At 54.9% G+C, this 19,632-nt stretch overlaps 1 protein-coding gene across 1 annotated transcript; it reads left to right on the top strand.

Moving 5' to 3' along the window:
- The first annotated feature begins 963 nt into the window (after positions 1-963).
- On the top strand, positions 964-18,257 carry LOC128973145 (proton-coupled amino acid transporter 1-like). The gene is made up of 10 exons (XM_054389366.1): positions 964-1,121; positions 1,830-1,920; positions 2,884-2,972; positions 3,182-3,277; positions 4,052-4,136; positions 6,152-6,370; positions 6,602-6,700; positions 8,393-8,559; positions 14,611-14,780; positions 17,989-18,257. Exons 1-10 carry the CDS (start codon positions 979-981, stop codon positions 18,255-18,257), a joined length of 1,428 nt encoding a protein of 475 aa, XP_054245341.1. The 5' UTR covers positions 964-978.
- Positions 18,258-19,632: the final 1,375 nt, after the last annotated feature.

Raw genomic sequence — 19,632 nt, forward strand, 5'->3', positions numbered from 1 at the left:
CAATTCAGCACCAGGCAGCTGCTCACTCATTCCTTCCCCCTGCCCCAGTGGGGTGGGAAGGGGAAATTGGATGAAAAGTCAGACTTGTGGGCTGAGATAAACTTGAAATAAAACATAATAACAAGTTTAAACAAGTTTAAAACTTGAAATAAAACATAGTAACAATCTCAAGGTCAGGTTGGATGGGGCTTTGAGCAACCTGATGTGGTTGAAGATGTCCTTGCTCACTGCAGAGGAGCTGGAGCAGATGACCTTTAAAGGTTATTCCCAGTCTAAACCACTCTGTAATTCAGTGGTTGTAGTAATAATACTAGTTTTAATGAAATGAGAGATAAAAAGGGAGGGAAATAGACTCCCAGGAAGACAAGGGATGAGTAATGGAACTGCTCACCACCCACTGGCCAAAGCCCAGCCAGTCCACAAGCAGGGATTGGCCCCTCCCGGCCAACTCCCCCCCAGTTCATATGCTGAGCATGGTCCTATGGTATGGAACATCTCTTTGGCTGCTTGGGGTCAGCTGTCCTGGCTGTGCTCCCTGCCAGCTTCCTGTGCACCTGCTCACTGGCAGGGCATGGGAAACTGTAAAACCCTGCACTTGGGCTAAGCGCTGCTTGGCAGCAGCTGAAGCATCCCTCTGTTATCAGCTTTGTTCTCACACTGGATCCAAAACACAGCACTGAAACAGCTACTAGGAAGAAAGTTAACTCTATCCTGGCTGAAACCAGGGCACTGGGTGTGCCTGAAACAGGGGCAGGAGCCTGCAGGGAGAGCCAGTGAGAGCATGCCATGCACCTTTGACCTTAGGACATGCCAGCTCCATGATTGCTGGGGCGGGAGCGTGCAGCTGTATAAAAGCTCTGGAAGAGTCTTTGCTTAGGCAGCAGAAACTGATCCCTCTGCACGATGGCTGATCCCAAGGAGCCTGAGAAGGGGGATGTGGAGCTGGGCCCCCCTAATGCAGTTCCCCCCACAGGGACCATGTCCACCCGGCGCCTCCGCAGCGAGGACTACAATGACTACAGCTCCACCGACGTCACGCCAGAGGGCAGCCCCCCCGGGGGCATCAATGGCTTTGCCCATCCTGAGGCCTATCAGCGCTTTGGGGAGACCAATGGGACAACGTGAGTGACGCTTTCCTCCTTCCCCAGCTGGCCCAGCACCCGGGGAGGGTCGTGGTGGCTCCCTGCTGCCTGCCAGCTTTGCTGTCAGGTGGTGGTTTTAAGGGGAATCCCTTCGGGGGGTCCTGAGAGCAGAGCTGTTGTCCTGCCCCCATGGGGTGCTGGCATCAAGTGAGCAGCTGTGCCAGTGTTGCTGTCTGCTCTCCAGGAAAGCTGGGCTCACTGGCAGTGGGCAATGTTTGATGCTTTTCCCACTGTTCCCCTGCTCCAGCTTGGTTTGATGAGCTGTGGTGAGCAAAATGCACATCCAGCTTCAGAGGATACCTGGGCGTGGTGCTGCTGTGACCTGGGGGGGTTCCTGCCTTATTCCCCCAGATGGGCAGACCATGCTCTCTCTGCCCAAGGGAGACTGGTCTCTTCATCTCAGAGACTTTCTTCTTGTGCAGCCACTGGGTGCTGAGCTGGGTGCTCATGTTGGGCTTTGTTTCAAAGCTGGTTTTTGCAAATGCCCGCTCCAAATCTGTTTGCTGAGTCTTTGCCTCCTCTTTACCTCCTTCCTTGGTCCCACTGGGCTGAGCTGAGTTCAGGGGACAGGATCTGGACCTCCATGTGCAGCTCAGAGCTGCTGAATACTGAGCAGGATAAGCCAAGGCTGCATGGTCTGAGTGCAAGCATCGGCTGACAGTTGTCTCTGTGTCTTCTCTCCTTCAGATGGTACCAGACCCTGATCCACCTTCTGAAAGGGAATATTGGCACAGGGCTGCTGGGGCTGCCCCTGGCTGTGAAGAACGCTGGCATCCTGGTAAGGCAGAGTGAGCTCAAGGCATTGGGCAGCTTGCATGGCCAGTGTTAGGGCTTGACTCCCCCCCAGAATGCCTTTGGTGCTCAGCAGCTTGTGAGCTTTACACCCTGGGCTCTCTGGCTTGCTTCATTTGCTGATGAGACTGTTCCTGCTGCTCCTGCATTGTGCTGCCTGGAGAAGCAGGGTGCTGAGTCCATGGCTCTGTACCCAGCTGGCTATTACCTCCCTGGCCTTTGGGTGGCATCTCCTCAGCCTTGTCATGGCAGCTTCAGCATGGTTTCTACCTTGGTTTGTCCCAGCTCTGTGCTGAGCATGGCTTGTGCCTCCTGAGGGTCCTGTGACCATGGCAGGTTACCAGTTAAGGCTGGTGATGGGAGATGGTGGCCTGCTTCCCTCTGCAGGGTTTTGCATGGGCTGGCCCAGCCTGCCAGCTCTGGCTGTGTGGAGATCAGTGGATGTGATGCAGCCTGTGGCCACTGTCACCTCTCTCCCTGCTTCCATCCCAATGCTTGACTCCTCTGTCTGTGTCACAGCCCAGCAGCTGCTGTCCCTGTGAGAGGTGGGAGTGCCTCACTGCTCTGCTCCACATTTCCTCATCAGCAGTGCAGTGTTCCCACAGGTCAGACTGAAAAACAACAATAATTCAAGCCAAACTCCCTTTCTCTGGCCAGACCACAGCAGCCTCTTTGTCACCTGTCTAATAGGGACGTGCAAGACAGTTTGAAAAATGATCCTGGAAGTGCTTTGCTACACCCAAACTGCCCCAGCTTGCTGCTTCTGCACCATTCCTGCCAAGTTGGCATCTCTCTGTGGGGTTACTTGGTCCTGGGGGGCTGGTTCCTGGGAGCAGCACTTGAGCTCTGGTTCAGGAGTGTTCCCGTGGGGGTTTGGAGGTAAACCCTGCGGTGCAGCTCAGCCTTTGGCCATCAGAGTGCAGCCTTCCCCCTCTCTCTTCCCCTGCAGCTGGGTCCTCTGAGCCTGGTGGTGATGGGAGTTGTGGCTGTGCACTGCATGAGCATCCTGGTGAAGTGTGCCCATCACTTCTGCCACAGGTAAGGAGCAGCTCCCCTCTGGGCACTGCTGCTTCCCTCCCGACATGCCCTGTGGTTTTCTCTGGAGCCTCCTAAGCAGCAAGTTGCCTGTGTTGAAGCTTCTGGGCTTTTTCACAGGGACTTTTTTTCCCATCAGAGTCATCATTTGCCTTGGGAATCAGCAGGCAGGGCTGATGTCATGGCCCCTTCTTTCTTTCTCCTGTGGACAGGTTCCAGAAGCAGTTTCTGGACTACGGGGGTGCCGTGGTGTACGGGCTGGAGGCCTCTCCCGTCTCCTGGCTGCGGACACACGCCGTCTGGGGCAGGTACCTGCTGCCCTGCTCCAAGCAGGGCATTTGTCTTTAAGCCCAGCACCTGCTGCAGCCAGGAGAGCAGAGCTGGCTGCTCTCTGAGCTGTGTCAGCAGAGGAGCACATAAAGTGTTCTTTGACTCATTTGCCCCAAGTGCTCAGTGCTCCCAGGGGGGTGAACGTTGGTGGCATGGACCCGTTCCTGCCCCCAGGCAGATGTGGCTTGCACTAAAGGGGTGGGAGGAGTAAGTCTTGGGGTAAGTAACATGTAGAGGAGTGCTGGCCCATCTTGTTAGACACCAAACATATCTAATGGCTGCTCCCAAGGATGCTACCAGCCCTGTGGATGGCCCACATCACACAGATCGTTGCCCACCAGGTGCTGGAACATCCACCCCTCCCTGTGTGCAGGGAGGTTGTGTGGTAGTTGTAGGCTATGCTTTTAAAAGTTTTCATTTGCTTCCAGCTGAGCTGGTCTGGCAAAGTTAATGTTGGGGGGAAATTTTCAACCCACCACAAGATGGGTTGAACCCAAGGAGGACACTTTCCTCCTGAGGCTGGTCCTGACCTTAAGGAGGGGATGGGAGTGGGGGACACCGGAGAGCCAAAGGTCTGGGAGGTGGGATGGAGGTGTGGTCCTCGAGCAGAAGTGAGCTGAGTGTGCCCTGCCCTGCACACTCAGCCCCTGGGGAGAGCAGCAGCACTGCAGTGTTTGAGTGCAGCCCCAGGCAGCCCAGGTGAGCTCCTTCCTGTGTGGCCTGGCTAACCAAGGGGCTGTTTGCTTTCCCAGGCGTGTGGTGGCACTTTTCCTGATCGTCACTCAGCTGGGTTTCTGCTGTGTGTACTTTGTCTTTCTGGCCGACAATCTGAGACAGGTTAGACTTTACTCCCTCTTCTGTGAGCAAGGGGGAGGCAAACTGGGGTGCTGGAGGTGTTTGGGTTGACCTTGGCTCCTGTGTTATGGTCCTGTTCTCCACTGAAAGTCTGGTTTCCATAGCTGATGTTGTTCAGGAAGGAACCACTCCCCTGCGTGGGTATTTTGGGGGCTTGGTTTTCCTGTTCAACAGGCTTGGTTTTTCTGAGAGTCCTTGTGGGCTTGCTCCACGTCAAGAGGTGCTGGAGCTGTCTGTATCCCCCAGGAGAAGCAGGGGCTGTGCCTGGTGATAGAAGGCATGAAAGCAGTGACAGCCAAGGGACTCTGCCTTTGGTGTCATGCCCACCTTGGTTAGTAGGTTTGTTGATACTCTGTGTAGATGGTAATGTATGGTGGGTACTGAGACCTGCCATGAACCTTCTTCCTCTCTTGGACCTGTTTACATTCCAGTTTCTTGCCTCATCTCGTGGCTCTGGAGCTTAATTGCATCTTTAGGGAACGAGTTTCCTTCTGCCAGGTGTTGGGAGGAAATAAACAGAAACTCTGCATTGCTCAGCTGGCTCCTGTGCTGTAAAAAACAGAACAAGAAGTCCCTGCTCCAAGCCCCCACCTTGCAAGCACTGCTCAGTGTTCCCCTGTGTGCTCCTCTTGCAGCTGTGGTCTGGTTGCTACCACCATGGCCATGCCCTTCACCAGCTCTTCCCTGGGGCTCATCAGCTTCAGAGGTGGCTCCCAAGGGAGCAGGAGGGGCTCTGCTGGTGGATGGCAAAGGATGGATGAGCTCTGCCTCTGTTCCAGGAGCAGCAGCTGTGGGGATTCCCTTGGTGCTGCTCTGGGGGATAGCAGGAGGAGTAAATGGGTGAACGTTGGTGGTCTGATGCCAACAGCCCCCAGAACAGCAGGATGCAAGCATGGGGCCAGGCTGCTGACCCCTGCTCCTGTGAATGGCTTCTTGCTGCTGTTCCAAAGTGGGCTTCTTTCTGTTCAGGCTCTTCCAGTGGAGTCTGAAGGCTGGCTCAAGCCTTAATGCAAATCCATGCAGATCCAGCCCATTTTGAAGCACAGCTGGGAACCCCCTGGGCTTCAGCTCTGGAATTTTTGGCATGAAGAGAGGGGAGTGTTTCTTGCTGCTTTTTGTGGTGGGGGAATAGTGTGTTAGATGGGGAGTGATGGTGCAGGTGGTACCTCAGGCAATGTGCTGTTGTGCTGGGCAGACCTTTGGTTTGGAAAATGGCTTTGGAGCAAGCCAAGGAGAGGCAGGCAGGGCGGGCAGGGGCTTGAGCAGTACTGGCCTGCTGATGCATGTGGCTTTGCACTGCTCTCTCCCATTGAGGATGCTGATTTGTGCAGAAGCTCTTTAGCCTCTCCTCTGGGGCAGGACTTGCTCTAGAGGAGGTTAAATTAGTTTGCAGGCAGCCCTTTGCTGCACTGGCCAGGGGGCACCTGGTAGCTGTGGTTGTATCGGTGATGGAGGGAGGGGTGGCTCAGCCACCCTGTTCCTGGGGCAGAACTGTCTCCAGAGGTGAGCATGTGGCCTAGAGTGCCTTTGGAATGAAAAAACTCAAGGAAAGGCCATGGAGAAAGCAAAGCTAGGGGCCAGCAGTAGCTGCCAGGTGTCTTTGGATGGGACCAGGGCACTGGGTGACTGAAGGGGTGTGTAGTGTTGAGTGTGTGGTGGTGATGCAAGAGGAAAAGGCCCTTTGAGGAGATCACACTTCATGCCTCTTTCTTGTCAACTGGCCATGTGGGCAGCACAAATCAACCTCTGCCCTTGGCAGGCTCAGCTGCCAGGGTCGAGTGCTCAGCGAGCCTGGGCTGGGGCAGGTTTTGTGTCGCAGCTCAGGTGCTGTATCTTGTCCCACCTTTGCTCCTAGCAAGGGAGTCCTTTGGAGCTGCCTGATAACCTGCCTGTGTTTGGAAGTGGGCTGATGGGATGGTGCTCTGACCCGCCTGGGGAGAGCTGCCAGGATCCCTGGCTCTGTTGGGGTTCATCAAAGCCTTCCTCTGCTTCTCCAGGTGATAGCTGCCGCAAACGGGACCAACAACGACTGCAGCCCCAACAGGACAGTGGTCATGACCCCCACCATGGACTCCAGGCTGTACATGCTTTCCCTCCTGCCCTTTGTGGTGCTGCTTACCTTCATCCAGAACCTCAAGGTCCTGTCCATCTTCTCCATGCTGGCCAACGTGGCCATGTTTGTCAGCCTGGTGGTGATCTACCAGTACATCGTCAGGGTACGTGCGGAGCGAGCCCCTCTGCCCTGCCTGCAGTGTGCCTTCTTTGGGGGGCAGAGGCAGCTGAACAGGGAGCTGCTTGCACACTGTGGGGTGCTGCTCACTCCCATGGGGCACGGAGGTTGCCCTCTGCTCCGCTGGACTTTCCCTGCCGTGTGGGACAGCAGCACGGAGCAAGCCAGGTCCTCCCCAGCCTTCCTACGTCTGAACTCTGTGTGGGCTTTTTTCCAGGACATTCCTGATCCCCGTGACCTTCCCCTAGCAGCAGCCTGGAAGACCTACCCTCTGTTTTTTGGCACAGCCATCTTTGCTTTTGAAGGCATCGGGGTGGTAAGTCTGGGCGTGTGGCGGCAGGGAGGCTGCACAGGAGGCCCAGCCCCTGCTGGGGCTTGCTGAGCACCTGCTCTGCTCTGCAGCTGTATTTGCTGAGGAACAGGAGCCCAGCTTCTGGATGATGCTCTTAGCTTTAGCCTTCAGGCTATCTCCTCTTGCTTCCATCTGAGGCTAGGGGAGCACGCTCTTCCAAACCTCAGGAGGCTGGTTGCATGCTTTGCAGGTGGCTGTATCTGGTGGTAGATTGAGCTCTGCTGGGGATGGCCCTGGCAGCTGCCTTTGGCTCTGCTGGCTGACCTGCAGATGAGGAATCACAGAACATTAGGGATTGGAAGGGACCTCTGGAGATCAGCCAGTCCAGGATCACCTAGAGTAGGTCACACAGGAACACATCCAGGTGGGTTTTGACTGTCTCCAGAGAAGGAGACCTCTCTGGGCAGCCTGGTCCAGTGTTTTGTCATCCTCACAGCAAAAAAGTTTTTTCTTATGTTCACGTAAGGAACACATAAGGAACTCTGCTCCAGCTTGCACCCAGTGCCCCTTGTCATATCATCAGACATTCACTGAGCAGAGCCTGGCTCCATCCTCTTGGTACTTGCCCTTCACATCTTTATAAACATCATCCTGAGTTGGATGGATCCTGCAGCTGCCCAAGTGGGAGGCTAAAAAGCATGACACCAAAAAATGTGATGCATCCCTTCCCACCCTGCTGCAGAGGCACATGGCCCCAGCCTGCTGTGGGGCTGGATCTGCTTGTGCCTCTCCTAGGAGATGCTGTAAACAGGCCATCTGTGTCTGTGAAAAAACCTGGGTGGGTGGTTGGAGACCTTAATGTCTCCCCAAAACGTTGTGGGTTGTTTCCGGGAGCTCCCTTCAAAGGAGACAAAAATGTTTTCATCTCTTAATAAAAGCTGGCTGTGTAAACACCAGGCTGGAGAAGGCCAAATCCATTACAGGAGTGTTTAACTGGGTGCTGTGCCCAGGGCAGAGGGCTCTTGCTGGCAGTGAGATGCTCTCTTCCTCTTATGACTTGGAGGTGGAGAAGCAAATAAAAATACCCTTTTCTGCTCCTGCTTCCTCCCCAGCTCTGCCACTTGAAACCCTCAGCACCCAAGGACAGCTATAAAAATGTTTGCTGAAGTTCTATATTTGACAGCAAGTGTTAGTAGTGCAGAGGTGAAGGACGTGCCTCTGTCCTTCCTGTTTTTATCGTCCTGCCTGCTTGAAATCTGTCCAGACAGACTTCATGGGAGAGGAGAAAGCATCTTGGTCTTTCCAGGGTCTGTTGGGGAAAGCATAACGTGATGGCCCCATCCCATGGGGCATGGCTGTGCTGTTTTGGGGTGCAGAGTGTAATGCACCCAAGGTATGGGATGGATGGCATCACCCCAAGGCACTGCTGAGCACAGCTCCTGCCAAGGGGAGGGAGCAGGTCCCTTCGTTAAGGCAAGTGACTTAAGTCCCATGGGCTTGCCATGCTAAGCTTTAGGGTCTCAAATGGGAGCAGAGAAATCAGATTTCCAGTCCAGCAGCAGCTTTCTCAGCTGGATCCATGTGTGACCCTCCCACCCCTGGCACAGGGAGCTGTGCTTGGCCATGGCGCTGCCTCTCCTGCTTTCTGGGGGAGAGGGCTATAGAGGAACGAGGGCAACTCGCTGCTCTGTCATCCTCCTCCTCCTCTTCTCCCAGGTGCTGCCACTGGAAAACAAGATGAAGAACCCTCGGCAGTTCCCAGCCATCCTCTACGTGGGCATGGCCATTGTCACCATCCTGTACCTCACCCTGGGGGTCCTGGGCTACCTGCGCTTCGGGGCGGACATTCAGGCCAGCATCACCCTCAACCTGCCCAACTGCTGGTGAGTCCCCCTGGGGAGCAGGGGGTCTAGGTGGGGAGGAAGGGGAGGGTCTCAGCCAGGGAGGCAGGAGAGGGGGCAATGGAGGGCATTGCTTCTTAGGGGAGCTTCCCTGGGTACACTTAGGGAGTGATCAACCATGCCATAGCCAAAGGTGTCCAAAGGAGCTTGTCAGAGCTTGTCTCAGCTTGGTCTTGGCTCTGCAGGTCAGGCTGCTTTCTTGGAGTCTTTGGTGGTCCAGGCCTGGGTAGGTGCAGCTCCTGCCTTTTTCTTGGAGTCTTTCTGGGGACTAAGCAGATGTTGAACACAACACCCATGAGACCATATCAGAAGGTTGTTGAACTATGTGAAAACTGCTTCTCTTTCCCACGTGAAGCACATGGAAAACTCACCAAAAGCTGGGATCTCCCAGAGAGGTTTTGATGTGATGTCTCCATATGTGGGCTGCATCCCTTGTTTGCAGCCCTGGAGCTCAAACTCCCACTCCTGGGCTGCATGTTGTGCCTGGATACAGGTTGGCTCAAGTTAAGAGTTTGCCTGTGAGTTCTGGTGCTGTGAGGATACTCCTTCCTTACCATGGGGGCTGAGCTCTGCAGCTCCCCAAACCTGTCTGTCCTCCTCTGGCATCTGCTGAGGCTTCCTGAGATGCTCCAGTCACTGACTGGAGCCCTGCAGAAATGTACAAGGCCTGACCCTGTGCCTGCTTTCCTGGAGTGGTTGTTTCTTTCCTTTGAGTGCATGGGCTTTCATTTCTGCTGGATCTATGTTGTGATTGAACTGCTGGATGTTGATGTTGGTGTGGCAGAAGGTCCTGCTCCTGCTGAGAGCCTTGCATTGTCCCCTGCAGTGTCTGGGAGCTCTGCCAGGTCCCTGCTCTTGGTGAGGATGGATGGGGCTGGTGGAAAAAGGTGCCTGTGTTGTAGGGAGATCTGAATCCCACTGCCAGGCACAGTAAGTGTCAATGCCATCTGCTCAGCAGTCAGAGTGAGGGGCTGGAGTGCTGCTGCTTCTCCTGAAGGTCAGATCCAGGTCTTTGGCTCTGCAGGGCACTAGGTCACACCACAGCCTGTGATGTCTGCTGTCCTGTGCTGTGCCCAGGGGCTGCTGTGGGAATCTCAGCTGTGTTTGCTCTGAAGGATAACAACATTCCCTGGGAAGAGGGCAATGGGACTTCTGTGGCTTGCTGGGCTGCAGAAAGATCCTATTTCAAATGCATGTTTCTAGGAGTATCCATGCTTTCTGTCCAAGACTTTACTGAAGGAAGCTGCAGGGTTCTTCAGACAGTGAGAGGAGCCATAAGCCTTTGGAAGCAGCAGCTGGGGAAGCTCAGGCAGGTAGCAGGAGCTGGGCAGGTTGTGCTGTGCAGGCAAAATGCTTTGGTGTTTGTGCTTGTTCCTTCTGGCAGAACATTTGGTGGAGGCTGTAAATGTTTGACTTGGAAAAGACTTACCTAAAGTAAGGGCTGAGATTCTTGAGCTGCAGCCTTGACTGCTGTGTTTCCTGTGCAGTGAGCTGTAGGTGATGGGTGAAGACTTGCTCTCACAGGGAGTGTTTGGCTCGTCTTGTTTTGCCTGGGGGTTTTCTCCCCAGTGGTAAGAGGCATTGGGCTGTGAAAGCTGTGGATGAGAAGTCATGGGGCTTGCCAGCAGCGTGGGAGACAAGGTAAGGATTCTAGGAGAGATGCTGCATCCTTCCTTGGCTGTAGCCATTGTCTGGAGGTCACTAGAAGGCGTTTGATGGATGTGTGAGGAATCGTTGAGCCGCAGGATGCGTGAGGACTTCCCAACCTCATTGCTCCAGAACCACAGCTTCCTCCGTGCCCAGTGCCAAGGTCTAACCATGGCCTCTGAAATACTGCAGTGCTCTGCAGAAATCCCTCCCCACATCCTCAGAAGGGTTGCTTCACCCCAGCATGTGCAGAGTGAAGCAGTGCCATAGCGAGGGGCAGGGTGGTTGGTTGTGTGTGGCCGGCTGGGAGCAGATGGTGACAGGGTTTATGGTCAGAGGAGTGCAAACCATTTCTTGCAGCTAGCTGGCATGGCCTGGCCTGGCCTGGCTGGCAGGTGGTTGCTGTGGCTGGCAGAGCAGTTCCTCTCCAGGGCCTGCATGGACCTGTGGATGAAGGCTGGAGCTTCACCTCTTTGTCTCATTGGTGTTTCAGATGCCCTTTGAGCACGTCGTCCTTGCCCCCGAGCTGTATGAGATGGTACCCAGCATTCTTCTGGATCTTTTTTAATACCATCTCTTAACCATGGATTGCCCTGCAGCATTTTATGGCTTTACAGCATCACTTAACTGAAAAACACAGTGATAAGATATGCAGGCCCTGGGGTGGGTGGCTCAAGGCTACAAGGTGCTCAAGGCTACTGTGCTCTCAAGTCACGTGTGGCTGCACGTGGACTCTGACAGCTTTCTCTTTGCCTTGCCTGTGGAATCACAGGATAAGTTAGGTTGGAAAGGTCATCAGAAAACCCCCCCAAGCTGATCCACCTGCTCAAAGTAGGCCCAGCAGGTCCAGAGGAGAGTGAAGAGACTGGTGAAGGGGCTGGAGGGAAAGTTGTGTGAGGAAAAGCTGAGGGAGCTGGAGGTGCTCAGCCTGGAGAAGAGGAGGCTTAGAGGGGACCTTACCACTCCCTACAACTACTTAAAAGGAAGTTGTGGTCAGGTGGGGGTCAGGCTCTTCTCCAAGGTAACCAGTGACAGGACAAGAGGGCATGGCCTGAAGCTGTGCCAGGGAAGATTTAGTTGGGATATTAGGAAGCAATTCCTCACAGAAAAGCTGATTGGGCACTGGAATGGACTGCCCAGGGAGGTGGTGGAGTTGCCATCACTGGAGGTCTTTAAGAAAAGATTGGATGTGGCACTTGGTGGTATGGTTTAGCTGATGGGGTGGTGTTAGGTCGTAGGCTGGACTTGACGAGCTCAGAGGTCTTTTCCAGCTTCAATAATTCTGTGATTCTGTAACTCAGATTTTTGAGTATCAGTAAGGAGGTAGGTTCCACACCCCTCCAGCTTCACTGGAGCTTAACTATGCTTTTGGGTAGTTCTGTTGCCTCTGCTTCTTCTGCTGTGCAGCTCCGAGGAGAGCCTGGCTCTGTCTTTTCCATGCCCTTCTCTTAGGTAGGTAAAGACAGTGATAACATCCTCCTTAACTTCCTTTCATGCTGAGTGAGCCCAGGTCTTGCAGCCTCTTTTAAAGGTGATAAAGTAGCTTCAGGCTGATGTTTGGCACAGCCTGATCTGGTCCCATGGGCTTGCATAAGGTCCCATTGACTCGGGTGAGCCCTCACTCTATCCCCTGTGATTGTGGGGAATGTTGGACTCCACCAGTGTCTGCCACTGCTGCTCAAAGTTGTCTTGCATGTGGGTGCTTGGACTTCTCTGGTTTCAGGCTCTTGTTGCAGCTGGATGCTCAGAGCCACCATAGAGAGGGGGTGGGCACTGGCTTGGGCCCAAAGAAGGTGAGGGAGTGTAAGAAGGCAGGAGGAGCCAGAAACTTTCATCAGCTTGCATCCACTTCATATTTATCCAAATGGCATGGCCGGGATCCATCTGTCCGGCTTGGTCAGCATGTCTTGAGCTGGGCAATGGGCAGGACCATACATGGGGTGACTACATGTCACTTCTGTTTTGGGGAGGTGTTTTCTGCTGCTGGGGAGCTGAGGGCAGAGGTGGGGCTGAGAGGTAGCTCTTTGGCCACTTGCAGCAGGCTCTTTGTTGCAGCCATGCTTGCCCTGCTCTGCATGGCTGAAGGATCTGGGACTTGGTGAGAAGTGACTCGAGCTGAGCTGAAGGTGCTGTTTGTAGCCTGTCTGCACTCTGCCCTCCTTCTGCTTAGCTCAAGTTGCTCTTTTAGCTCTCTTGCCACCAGCTGTGTGCTCTGCAGCATTCCAAAAATAGCTGCTTTTTTGTTTTATGGAGGAGGATGAGTTGCAGGTTGAGGTGATGACGTTTGCATTGCATTTGCTTTGTAAGCTCAGACTTACCCTGACAGTGCTGTTCTCTTCCTCATCCTCAGAAGCCAAGCAGTAAATGAAATCTGTGCAATATTCCTGGCTGCAACTGTGCCACAGTATGGAATATCCCTTTGGTCAGCTGGGCTCAGCTGGCCTGGCTGTGTCCCCTCCCAACTTCTTGTTCACCTCCAGCCTGCTTGCACCACTTGTAATGCTTGTCCTGGCTTGGGTGGGTCCTGCTGTAGTGATTCCTGTACCATGCTGCTCAGATCATGGGTTACAACAATTTAAAGGTATTTCCATTAGAATCTCCACCCCTGGTCCCTTCAGACCAACCTGTAGGGTTTAACATTGCATTGAGCTCTTCCTCTTGCTCCTAGCCTGGCTGGCAGCAAGGGCTTCCTGCACCCCTGTGAACTCACTGACAAGTCATAGTCCCTTCAGCTCGAGTCCACACTGGAGTTCCATCCTGCCCAGGACAGTAAGGATGCCCTGGCCATCTGCCAGCACAGGAGCATGGTTGTTGCTGTTATCAGAATGTCCTCAGGCACAGCAGGGTAAGGTGATAAGCAGCAGAACAGCACAGCAAGCAGAGTAAGCAAAAAGCAGCCTGTGAGGTACAGTGAGGGGAGCAAGCCCCATGGCAAGCAGAGGAGCCTGCTCATTACCAGCTCAACAGCAATAACAGCCATGAATTCCACCTGGCACTTTCCCCTCCTTATCTTGACCCTTCTGTGCCTGGAAGGACTGTCATGGCTTAACCCCAGCTGGCAGCCACTCACTCACTCCCTCTGGAGGGGATGGGGAAGAAAACTGCAAGGGTAAAAGTGAGCAAAGTGGTGGGTTGAGATAAAGAGTTTAACAGGTAAAGCAACATGGGCAGGCAGGGGTTCAGCCACCTCCAGGAGAGCAGGGATCTGTCACAGGTAATGATGACTTGGGAAGACAAATTCTGTCACCCTGAATGTCCTCCCCTTCCTCTTTCTTCCCCCAGCTTTATATCCCTTTTGGCAGCTGGGGTCAGCTGTCCCAGCTGTGTCCCCTCCCAGCTTGTGCACCCTCAGCCTGCTCACTGGCAGGGTGTGGTGAGGAGCCTTGATTCTGTGTTAGTGCTGCTCAGCAGTAGGGAGAACATCCCTGCAGTGAGGAGAGTTCACTCTACACAACCATACACAAGCTGATCAGCCTCTCTGAGGTATTCTTCATCTTCATTAAGGTGGAGAAAAGGAGAATTTTTTCTTCCTTCAGCTCAGAGGCTGGCTTTTGTTAGTGAAGGTCAAGGTGAGGAGGCTCTGGGGTGGCTGATGGATGCAGCTTCCTTCTGGGTCTCTGGCCAAAAGTCAGGACTGCAGGCTGTTGGCAGTACCAGTGCTGCTGGATGTGTAGGTGTTGTCTGGTGGGGGCAGTGATGAAGAAAGCCATCCTCTGTCACTGCAGACCTGCAGAGTCCAGCCTGGTCAGGTGAGAAGGTGGTACAGATGCTATATGCCTACGTATGGAGCAAGGTACCTGGAGGACTTGTTGCTTTGTACAGCCAAGGGCAGTGTGGCACACGTGAACACCTAGAAATGTAGGCAGGTGCCTTAACTTGTGGAGAAACAAGTTAGGATCCTGGTCCTGTGGCCAGCTACACATCAGCTTTCCCTGTGCCTTTGAATGGGTTAGCAGCAGGGCAGTGGTTTGTTGATCTGGGGCTTGGTTTTCCTTGTTGGTTGGTTTCTCTTTCCAAATCTCTCAATCTCTCTGCTCACTGATTTCCCCAGGGGGAAAGCAGCACTTGAGAGGCTGCTGGCCCGGCTGCTGGCCCGGCTGCTGGCCTGATGAATCCCTGTGCAAAGCCAGAACTGAAGCCTCTGACTAGGTGTGGGGGCATGTGTTGCCATGGCTTGCAGGCTGCACTGCCTCCTTGCTCAGGGTGAGGTCTCTGTGGACTGAATGCATCACCTCTTGATTTCTCCAGGAGGGTGTTCCGGAGGGGAGACCACTGGCACGCGAAGGTCCTTCCTGGCAGAGCGTTCCCCTTCTGCGTTCTGCCGTCGATGTGGCAGGGGCTAGGGTGAGAGCATGGCTCACTGGGTCCCCTCCTTCTCATCTGCAGGCTGTACCAAGCTGTCAAGCTGCTCTTCTCCTTCGGGATCTTCTTCACCTACGCCGTGCAGTTCTATGTGCCCGCCGAGATCATCATCCCTCCCCTGGTCGCCCGCGTCTCGGAGCGCTGGGGCTGGGTCGTCAACCTGCTCCTCAGGGTGGCCCTGGTCAGCGTCACCTGTGAGTAGAGAGCAGCTTCTCCCAGCATGTGGCACCTCCTTCCTGCTGTGGGCTGGTGGGGCCTTCACCCCTTGCCTTGCTGCCTCCAGCCCTGCTGTGAAAGCCCTCACAGCAAGGAGCCTTCTGCACCTCGCTAATGCAAGCCTCTGAGCAGCAGCTGCAGGGCTCCTCTGCACCCTCTTTCATGGCACTGCTCTTAGAGTCATAGAATTCTCAGAGTGGGAAGGGACCTCAAGGATCATCTAGTTCTGGCCCCCCTGATTCTCTTCTCACTGGAGGATTAGTACACTTCCCACATCATCTGGAGGTGGCACATCCCTGTGGAGCCTCATACCTGGGATGCTCCTGGTGGCACTTCTAGGAGCCCATCGAGTCCCATCAAGCTCTGCAGGGAACACTCCCAACACCTGGCCCAGGCCAGGGCAGCTCAGATTGGAGCTGTTTTGCATAGGCAGTGTGCAGCCAAGCTCCTTGTGCCTGTGTGATGGGGACATGGCTGCAGAGGGGTCGCTGGCTGCAAGGGAAGGGGTGTCCTTGGCATTGCAGCATGTAGCACAGCAGCGCACAACTGACAATGCTGCGTGAGCCATAACCAAAGCCTCAGTGTGCCTGTGGCAGTCTGCTGGGGTGTGGAGCATGCCTCAGGGCAGGTCTTGCAGCTCAGGTGCAGAAGTATCAGATTTTGAGCTGGCTTTGAGTCCTGAAGGCTGAGTCCTTGCTGTTGTCAGCACAGCTGAGATGCTTGACTGAGATCCTGGGCGTCAGCAGCGGCAAAAGAGCTTTTCTCCATGGCTTGATGCTGCTGATGCACCAGAGTTGAGCATCAAGGACCTGGCCCTGCATCCCAGCTGGCTTTGGTCTGGATGTGAGGGGAGAGTGGTACTAACTGGAGGGAGTGGAGCTGACAGAGCAGGGCGCTGCTAGTTTCTAGGCTCTCATTTGTGATGGGCCAGAAGTGCTGCAGTAGCAGATGCAGACCAAGCCCCATCTCCCTGTGCTGAGTTCCTGATGCACACTGCCCTGATGCCTGCAGCTGGAGGGACAGTGCAGGGATGAGAATCTGCCATGCTCCACCTTGTGCTCTGGTCATGCTGGTGCTGTGGTTGGGCTTGGAGCCTGCCTGTGGGATGGGAGCCTCTTCTGGAGGACATTGGGGTGTGACTGGCCAGGGAAGTGGACACTTGGAGTGATGACGTTGCTTTAGGCACTGGCAGTGGCTCTGCCCTCCCATGTGGGGGTTGGGAGGCAATGGAAAGTGTTGGTAGAAGGATGCTGGTTCCTTTGTGCCTCCTCCCCTTCCCTGTGAGAGATTGCTCAGGCTGTTAGCAAAGATAGAAGCAGCTGGGGGGGGCACTGCATGAATATTCAGCAGGTGGTTGTGTGGCCACAGAACAAGCCCACATCATGGCTTTGGCTTCCAGGGAGAGGATGCAGTTGGGTGTATGGGTGTCTTCCAAGCTTAGACTTCAAAACCAGCCCAGTTGAGAACCCTTTGAATTATACCTGTGGAAAGCACGACCGTTGCCCCTCCAGGCTGAGGGCTGCAGCTGGTGCTTCACTTCTGCTTGGTTTGGAAGGAAGGAGGTTAATAGTTGTGTTCACTTTGGGTCCTCAGAGTAGTGTGGGGTAGGCTGAGGGTGCTGTTGGTGGTCAGCTGCTGTGCTCTCCCCACAGGCTGCTGGAGCAGGGACGCTGCCTGAAGCAGAGAGCTGGCAGAACACTCCCTTAGCTGTGGGCAGGGCTGAGCACTGGGGTAATCTTCATCCAGGTCAGCTCAGCAGGCACCTTTGCTGCTGTTCCCCATGGTGGGGGGTTTGTCTCTAGATGACAGCAGAGCAGGAGTAGTGGTGATGTGCAGGAGCATCTCCTGTTGGTGTCTTTGCCTGCTCTCAGTCTCTCCTGCAGTGCCATGGGTGATCCTTTGCTCAGGGAGGCTCCAACAGCCTCTTTTGGCTGTAGCTGATTGCCAGGGAGCAAACAAGTCCCTTCAGTGAGGATCCTTGAGATGTCCCTTCTGCACTGAGGCTGTATCTGCCACAGTTCTTGGTGCCTCCTAATTCTAAGCAGAGCTTTCAAAGCAATAAACCAATTTATTTCTTATTGCTTGCAGAGGATGCCCTGTCGAGCAAAGCTCTTGTTGCCTTTCCCTCAGCCTTTCTCTGACCAAATGGCAGCAGCCACACTCTGGAGTGCTGAGGCTGCTGTGGGTGGGGAGCTTGCTTGGTCTAGGAGTGTTGGTCTAGGAGTGCTGCAAGAGGCACTGCTCTCAGTTGTGAAACGGGACCTTAATGGTCCTTTACTTCAGATCTGCTCCCCAAATGCCAACACAGTGGTGTCCTGAGGGGAGCCCCAGAGGTGGTGATGGCTGTGGGCTATTTGGAAGGAGAAGGAAACCATCCCTTCATCCTCCCCTGGCTCAAAGCAGAAGGATGGGGAGGAGGAGTATGCTGGAGGTTACTCTGCTGGGCACAAGTTGTCAGAAGTCTCCTTGGGGAATTTTCCTTGGCTGAAGTTTTTACCTAGCAAATGTTCTCCCCAGGGCTGTGCTGCAAGTGCTCAGCTGCTGGAGCAGCTCTAAATGCAGGCAAGCCACAGGGAATTCTTTGGGCTGGGGGGAGTTGGCTTTCTCCTCCCATCTGCTTTCATGGGGTTTCTGAGGCTTTAAGGCTCCCCAGGTGTGGGGACTAGGAGTGCTGGCTCTCAGGAGAAGGGGGCTGGGGATGCCAGCAGCTGCTCTTCTGCCAGCAGCATCTCTTTGCTGGGGCACCCAAGGTGCTTGGCCCTGGAGCTTGCTGTGGTGGTGCCACAAAGGTGACAAAAAGGCTTTGATCCAGGTGTTGCACTTTAACTCAATGCAGCAGATTAGTTGGTTGTTGTGGGGGGGAGCTGCTGGCAAAACAGGGAGCTCTTGTGTCAGGGAAAAGGGAAGAGCTGTGATTCCAGCAGACCACAGGATGTGAGGGGCTGGAAGGGACCTCCAGAGGTCATCTAGTTCCAACCCCTCTGCCAGAGCAGGACCATAGAATCCAGCGCAGGTCTCACAGGAACACATCCAGATGGGGCTTGAAAGTCCCCAGAGGAGGAGACTCCACAACCCCTCTGGGGAGCCTGTTCCAGTGCTCCATACCCCTGTGAGGCCATGCCCGTGGTGGGGGTGGCAGGAGGGTCTCTGCTGTGGCAGTGCTAACGCCGTGTCTGCCCTCCCCAGGTGTCCTGGCCGTCCTCATCCCGCGCCTGGACATCGTCATCTCGCTGGTGGGCTCCATCAGCAGCAGCGCCCTGGCTCTCATCTTCCCCCCGCTGCTGGAGATCGCCACCTACTACACAGAGGGGCTGCACCCCCTGGTGCTCACCAAGGACGTCCTCATCAGCCTCTTCGGCTTCGTGGGCTTCGTGGTGGGGACCTACGAGGCGCTGGTGGAGCTGATCGCTCCTGCCGCCACCGTCGTGAACACCACCATGGTGATGGTGCAGTGACGGTCCCACTGCCCCGCCAGCCCCTGGGGATGCCACGCTGGGGGCACGAGGTGCTGCTGGTCCCCTGGGAACGGTCCTTCCTCTCCTGGTGGGTTTGGTCTGTGAGAGGATGGGGCTGCCCCCCGTGGGGGCTGCTCGCCTGCAGCAGGGGCCTGTGCTAGGCTCCGGCTGGGAAGGTGGGATCTGGGCTGGGGCAGTGCCTTCCCCAGGGGGCATTAGGGACAGGTGGTGCAGCAGAGCAGCCCCCTTGGCACCTCTGTACATAGTCACTTTGAGAAGGGAGGAACCCTGGGGATGTAAACTTTGATTTTTATTTCTTTTTAACCCCAACCTTTCTGTCTTTCCCCTGCCCCTTCAGTCAGGGTGGGGAACAGGGACTGCTCTTTTTTGTGCCAGTTTGGTTTCCCCCTCAGCACTTTATTTTTACAGCAACAGAGAAACCTCAGTTCAGGTTGGAGAGCGTGGAGCTGCCTCCTCACCCCAGCCTTGTGGGGAGGGCTGAAGTGTGGAGCATCCTGATGCCCTCCAGCTCTCCCGTGGTAGGATCCCCAGCTGTGAGCATTGTCTCCTGCTGTGCTCTGGCTCTGTTTCCAGCCACCTTGGGGGCTGAGCAAGGCCTGGAGCTGGGCATCTCCTTGGCCTGGGAGGGTTTGCTGAACCCTGGCCCACGCTTTCAGTAGTGTCACTTCATTTTTCCCCACCCAGCGCACACAGCTAACCTGTGGCTTTTGGGAAGCATCAGACAACCGAGGCACATGGAGAGCAGCTGGGCCCTGCCACAGCGAGGGTTTGAGCTGCTCTCCTTGAGCTGGGAGCCCTCTCCCTGCCAGGATGGGGTGTCCCTGGGGGTTCCCATGTGCTGCCCACGTGCCACAAAAATGCATCACCTTGTTTACAGTGCCCGAGCTGGCCCCGGCGCACTCTGTCTGCTTCTGCAGGCTGATACTGAATGTCAGATTACACACAACAAACACACAAGTCTTCATTTTTGATCTTTTTTCTTTTCTCTCTTCTGGTCCTGCTCCCTCTGCATCCTCTGCCCCAGCTCCTGTCCCCTGGTAGGATGCGGCTCTCTGGCTCTTCTCCCTGTGCTCTTGTTGCTTCTTGCGTTGTGGCTGGTGCATGCCTGGGGGGATTGGTTCCACTACACTGCTGCTTTCCTTCTTCTCAGTGAGCCCAGCTTCCTCCCTGGGCAGTTTCCTTGCCTTTCTGCTGGATTTCTTTTCTTTTTAAGACAAGGGAGCAAATGCATCCTTCATGGGATGCTTTTTCCTCACCATGTGAAAAGGTTTGGGCTGAGCCACCACTCCGTGATGCTGTGTCTGGGACAGACTCCTCCCTGCTAATGCAGAGTCTCCCAGATGCTGGCAGCGTG

This window comes from Indicator indicator, chromosome 18 (genome assembly GCF_027791375.1).
Source record: "Indicator indicator isolate 239-I01 chromosome 18, UM_Iind_1.1, whole genome shotgun sequence".
Taxonomy (NCBI): domain Eukaryota; kingdom Metazoa; phylum Chordata; class Aves; order Piciformes; family Indicatoridae; genus Indicator; species Indicator indicator.